The sequence below is a fragment of the Entelurus aequoreus genome, linkage group LG01 (assembly GCF_033978785.1).
Source record: "Entelurus aequoreus isolate RoL-2023_Sb linkage group LG01, RoL_Eaeq_v1.1, whole genome shotgun sequence".
Lineage (NCBI taxonomy): Eukaryota > Metazoa > Chordata > Actinopteri > Syngnathiformes > Syngnathidae > Entelurus > Entelurus aequoreus.
The window spans coordinates 85798381-85804879 of record NC_084731.1 but is presented as its reverse complement, the minus strand read 5'-3'; the positions used below and the strand labels follow the sequence as shown (position 1 = coordinate 85804879).

General features: G+C 36.3%; 1 protein-coding gene and 1 long non-coding RNA gene across 3 annotated transcripts in view; both read right to left on the bottom strand.

The window, feature by feature from the left end:
• Window positions 1–613: 613 nt before the first annotated feature.
• LOC133643218 (uncharacterized) lies at window positions 614–1144 on the bottom strand. The gene is made up of 3 exons (XR_009824655.1): window positions 880–1144; window positions 733–810; window positions 614–676 (listed from the first exon to the last, which is right to left on the bottom strand). It is a non-coding gene; the product is annotated as an uncharacterized LOC133643218 (long non-coding RNA).
• A 4005-nt stretch (window positions 1145–5149) lies between these two features.
• Window positions 5150–6499, bottom strand: part of LOC133658104 (histone demethylase UTY-like) — a 76229-nt gene continuing 74879 nt past the window's right edge. For both annotated transcript variants that reach the window (XM_062059732.1, XM_062059739.1), the window contains one exon: window positions 5150–6282. In XM_062059732.1, coding sequence (XP_061915716.1) covers window positions 6253–6282 — 30 coding nt within the window. In that variant the 3' untranslated portion in view covers window positions 5150–6252. The remainder of the gene's footprint in view (window positions 6283–6499) is intronic.

The window sequence follows — 6499 nt, the reverse complement described above, 5'->3', positions numbered from 1 at the left end:
TGCTGATATTGGAAGAATGCTGAAGGCTCCAATATTGGCATCATATCAAAAGTGGAAAAAGTTGTATTGGGAGACCAGTTCTCTTTATTAATACATTTTATTCTCACGGAACGGTCTTAAAATTGGAAATTGCAATTAAAATAATTACCGCTAAAACACAATTCACCAATAACAATGCAAGTTCATGATTTGGTGCTCATTTGCATGAATGTACTGTAGACCGTGAAGGATGTTCTTAGAAGGAGATGTGTTGCCACAACATGACGCAGCGTTTTATGAATGGGCGGCAGGACGTGCTCCCATTGGCTGAGAGGTACAGCCAATCGGGGGGGACAGATATTTGCAACGCGGCTGGGAGAGTATGAATGGAAGAGTGAAGGGGTCAGATATTTTTGTCAGTGTGTGTTTGTCCCTACATAGTTGTGCAAACTGCAGGATTAGAATGAGCACCTGTACGCGTCTCACCTCGGCGGAAACAACGGAGCAGGCGGCGCTGAGATGGCAGGAAGGAAGGAAGGATGTAAAGGGGTAAGGAGGTCAGGGATCTCTGCTGGTTTGCTGTCCCTCACGGGGGACACAAGGAGACATTGTTAGCTGGTCAGGATTTGACGGGGGGCTGGGGGGCGTCTGGGCCAAGCAGAGTTCACATACCTCTCTGCTGGACCGCTGCCAGATCCTACAAAAGGATATAGGTGGAACATATAGGAGGAGAGCATTTAAAGGGCTACCTACCCCCTTTGTCTTCTTGACACCATTTCAGCCAGAATGTGTCCACCATCTCTAAAAGTATTTTTGTGTTTTCTAGGATTCCTGCCAAGCATCAAGCAGAAGTTCACCTGTGCACCGTTTGAAGCGACCACAACAGGAGGGTTTACTCACACAAGTTTGCGTCCATGCGGTTCTTCGATGGAACGGCGCTCCAGCAGGCCATGATTCTCCCCCCTGGACTGCGGAGTAGTGGCGGGGTTCTATCACTGGAGGCCCGGCGCTTGCTCAGTAGTCAGTGTAGATCCTGTAGGGCTGGCAGCAGCTACATCTGGCTACTGGGTCTCCGCCGGCCCACCATGTTCCTCAGGATCTGCTCAAAAAGCTTGTCCTCATTCAGTGCATGTAAACAATGAGTCCAGCGTGGACCTGGCATACAGTGTAGGACCGTGTTTGTGTCAGTCTACAGCTACATTGTCTGCTGGGTTTCAGGATGCACTCCAAGAAAGCACAGAAGACATTTGTGTTGTTATTTTGGTGTTGTTTTAAGGTCAGCGTAGGTTTTGAATCCGTGTATAGGGTGTGTTTTTCCATTTGAAACCAACACAAGTGAAACAATGTAACTTTACATTTTTAAACAAAGATTAACAACGAATTTCTCCATAGTTCAAAATAGCTAGTACAATTAAAATGGACTGAACAGATAACAAACGTTACCCACTCAATGTTTGCCAATCTGACTATACATAATAATAATATATATAATCTAGACCAGGGGTCACCAACCTTTTTGAAACCAAGAGCTACTTCTTGGGTACTGATTAATGCGAAGGGCTACCAGTTTGATACACACTTAAACAAATTGCCAGAAATAGCCAATTTGCTCAATTTACCTTTAACTCTATGTTATTATTAATAATTAATGATATTTACACTTAATTGAACGGTTTAAAAGAGGAGAAAACACGAAAAAAATGACAATTACATTTTGGAACATAGTTTATCTTCAATTTCGACACTTTAAAATTCAAAATTCAACCGAAAAAAAGAAGAGAAAAACTAGCTAATTCGAATCTTTTTGAAAAAATTAAAACATTTTTTTTATGGAACATCATTAGTAATTTTTCCTGATTAAGATTCATTTTAGAATTTTGATGACATGTTTTAAATTGGTTAAAATCCAATCTACACTTTGTTAGAATATATAACAAATTGGACCAAGCTATATTTCTAACAAAGACAAATCATTATTTCTTCTAGATTTTCCAGAACCAACATTTTAAAAGAAATTCAAAAGACTTTGAAATAAGATTTAAATTTGATTCTACAGATTTTCTGGATTTGCCAGAATAATTTTTTTGAATTTTAATCATAATAAGTTTGAAGAAATATTTCACAAATATTCTTTGTCGAAAAAACAGAAGCTAAAATGAAAAATTAAATTAAAATTTATTTATTACTCTTTACAATAAAAAAAAATAAAAATTACTTGAACATTGATTTAAATTGTCAGGAAAGAAGAGGAAGGAATATAACAGGTAAAAAGGTATATGTGTTTAAAAATCCTAAAATCATTTTTAAGGTTGTATTTTTTCTCTAAAATTGTCTTTCTGAAAGTTATAAGAAGCAAAGTAAAAAAATTAATGAACTTATTTAAACAAAAGAAGACCAAGTCTTTAAAATATTTTCTTGGATTTTGAAATTCTATTTGAGTGTTGTCTCTCTTAGAATTAAAAATGTCGGGCAAAGCGAGACCAGCTTGCTAGTAAATAAATACAATTTAAAAAATAGAGGCAGCTCACTGGGAAGTGCTGCTATTTGACCTATTTTTAGAACAGGCCAGCAGGCTACTCATCTGGTCCTTATGGGCTACCTGGTGCCCGCGGGCACCGCGTTGGTGACCCCTGATCTAGACTGACCATACGTCCTCTTTTCCCCGGACATGTCCTCTTTTGCGGGCGGAGTTTCTTAAATGCCTCAAATGTCCTTTGTCACGCAAGCCTAACTCAAAATGTCATTTTGAGTTAGGGTTGCGTGTATTTTCAATGTACATTCAGGGTTAAGAAGGGTTTAAAACAAAACAAATTGTGAAGGTGTGCGCACGCAGCAGCATTCGTGAGGGAGGGGCAGAGACAGAGAGAGCGAGAGAGTTATGATAAACGCGCATGCGTCGCCAGGCTCTGCTTTTTATCCATAGATTTATCAGATTTAATTTTTTATTATCTATAGCAGGGGTGTCAAAAGTGTGCCCCGGAGGCCATTTGCGGCCCACAGCTAATGTTTTAAAGGCCCACGGCACATTCTAAAAATACTATTAAAATAAACAAAACCATAACAAAAGTGAAATAAAAAAGCTTAAAGGTGAAATGTAATTTAAAAAAAGTTGCAATGTTGACTAATAAAACCAAGCTGTTTTTTTTTCTTTCAAACTGTCATTGCTCAACACATAATATTGAATCAAAATCAATGTTATTATGAATTATTGACTTATCCAAGGTTCCGATTACTTCACATCAATTATTCCACTTTGAGAAATATTTTTGGTGGAAGATTTTGCATATTTTGTGTTTGCCATTAAAAACATAGTTTTGTTTGACAAAAAACGGCGGAAAACAAACAAATAAAAAAACAACATAAAAAAAACTAAAACATTTTGAAATGAGGGCTAGATCTGGAGTTGATGTAGACTCCAGAGATTTAAGCATTAAATATGATTGATTGATTGATTGATTGATTGAGACTTTTATTAGTAGGTTGCACAGTGAAGTACGTATTCCGTACAATTGACCACTAAATGGTAACACCCGAATAAGTTTTTCAACTTGTTTAAGTCGGGGTCCAATTATATAAAATGTATGTATGCCCTGGCACACCATTATCATCATTTCATGACCCAAGCAAAACACTTTTTACACTTTTATACTGAAATAAATACACCTACAACTTATTAAATAAAAACATGGAAAAAACTACCAGCAGCGGTAAAGTTTAGATCCATGAAGGAAAGAAGAAAGTGAATGAATGTGTATAACTGAATACATTTACATATGTAAACAAATTTGTTTCCTTTTTTTATTTTTATTTTTTAATGAATTAAGTAACGTTTATGACAACCTTTTTCCAAAACATAATACAGAATGTGAGCTATAACAGGATAATGCATACGTTTATAAACATTTTTCGAAACGTTTACAAAAAAGTGGGACCCCATTTTGAAAATTCCTAGCGCCAACACTGCTGTCAACAGATATTTATTTAAATAAATATATTATTTATAAAGCAAGTTCGAGTATCAATGGCAAATTTTCACCTAGTCCCGGCCTTGGCACGCATATATATGTCCTCTTTTTGGGATTTCATAATATGGTCAGCCTAAAATAATCTGACTAATAGCTGCGTTCACCCGGAAGTAGTTTGTACACAGATTGGTTTGACAAATACAGTTATGGTCGGTATTGCAGCGTGAGTTGGACCACTTTTACAACCTGTAATTGTGTCAGCAAAGGTGTAATTATGTCCGCAAAAGTCCCCAAACTTGCCATTGTACGTATTTTCTAGTTCCCCGGATCGTCTTTGATCTTCTTATGTTTGTTTACCTGCAAACCCAAACTACTTCCGAGTATGGATTCGCAAACATATTGAAAATAAAATTATAATTTCTTATTTTTTGTTGTGATTTTAAATGGAAAAACACAGGAAAGAATTACATTTTATGCATTTTCTTTTCACGAATGGGAATTGTAAATTGAAACGTCGACGGGTTTATTTGAATTGAATTTTGTAATGTAAAAAAATAAAATTGTGAAACAAAGTGTTCTTCTTTTTAATGTCAATTAGCAATACTTCGATCTATAAAAACATTTGGTTTTAATTTTGTTTTTAATATGATATAACCGCACACCGGGACCGGAAGTTGCAAAAATAAGACAAGACCGCGGAGCGGATTGTTGGAAAAAAGCAGTTCAGTTGTGTTATATATTCAGCAATACCTTAATATGTTTTGATATATAAATGCAGTATAGAACACTACGCAGTTATTCCAACTTACCAAACCGTGGTCTTGTCTTTAAATATCAACTTCCAGTTGCGAAAAAATAAAAATACATTTGTTTTGAGAAGGTTGTTTTTGGTCAGTTTCTGCTGACCGGCGATTTAAACGTTTTTTTTTTAAATATGACATAAAAATCAAACCGGTTTTATATTTAGTTATTGCTATTTCAAATAGAAAAATAGCAACCCTTTCATTTCATTTTAAAAATTTCAAAATAAAATTAAAACTATCAAAATTTTCAATCCAATTCATGAAATAAAAATAAAATGACTAACACATACACTGACCTTTCAATCAATTTTAGAGAGTTGTCTTATATTTTCAAGTAAAGGCACTACTGTATAATATACATGGATGGATGTTGCAGGAAGCAGAGACTATTGCAGGTAATTTGACAACTTTGTGTTTATTGACTCATAAAACATTCTTCAAACAATAAAACAATTTTAAATGTCCGTTTCTGTACAATGCTTGCTAAGCAATTTTATTTATATATAGAAAATGTAAGAGGGGTCATGTTAAAATGACAAAACCCCTTCAAATTTAATGGCAGGTACTCTGGAAAAAATAACAGCATTCCATCAACAAACATTTTCAAGCAATAAATATGTATTTATAAATAGTGTAAATTTACATCAAGATTAGAAACACAATGAAACATAATCACAAATTAAACTTTATTTCATAAGTCTATGTGCAACCCATTTTCTTTGTGACTTGGCTAGTACATTTTTACTAGATTTTTTTTTTTTCCTTTCTCTTTTTTAAACCTAAGAAATAAAATCGTTTTTGGGGAGAAACAGGACAGAGAAAAACATAAAAGCTGTGAAGAATAAAAACAAAATCACCTTTACTCTTCACATTACACTTTTTTGTGGAGATTTTGTCGAGCGTCAAAATGACGTTTCTAGAGTAGACAGAAAGCAAGGTAGGCTAGTGCTCCTTAGGAGGACATACCCAAAAAAATTAAAACAATTGTGACAATGAGTTAAGAAAAAAAATCAATGCCAGTAAGCAGGGGAGAAGGCGAGAAAAGGGGCAGGAAGGTGGTCAAGTCAGTAGTCTTTTACAGGTGGTGTAGCCAGTTTTGAACAGTTAATATCTACAAAACATTTTATCACACATTAAAAGAGAATCTTCTCCCTCGTCCTCCTGCTCCCACACATTTTTGATTAAGTCCTCCATTGAAATGGGCTGAACCATTGTCACTAGAGAGGGAGGAACAGTCCTATGAGCGAGCTCGGTGCTACCCCCGTCCGGTGGGGGCCTGTGCGCCAAACAGGTTGCATAGACAGACGCAGCCGCCTCAGCCTCCAGCCGTCGCTATGGAGACCTGCCATGCGGGGGAGGGGGCGGTGGCGAAGGTGGTGGAGAGACGGCCTTGGCTTTCCTGAATATCAGAAAGGGGTCCGTGTACATGGATGCGTTTTCAGTTTTTTATGGTTTTTTTAAATTGGCTTCGCAATTCCACTGCAGAAGAAATGGGTCTCCTAATGTCAAGATGAAGATGAGTGAAGAGGAGGGACCTGTGGAGGGGTGATGCGAAAGGATTAGACTGGCTTAAGATAGCAAAACTAAACCAACAAGATACAGAAGTTGTGTGCACGACAAATACTGAACCCATATGAGGAATTAGTAGATTGCACCGATACATTTGATAACATTAAAAAAAAATTCAATGAGGCGAGAATACTCGTGCTGTGTTGTAGGCGGGTTAGGGAAAACAAATGAAGAACTAATTTT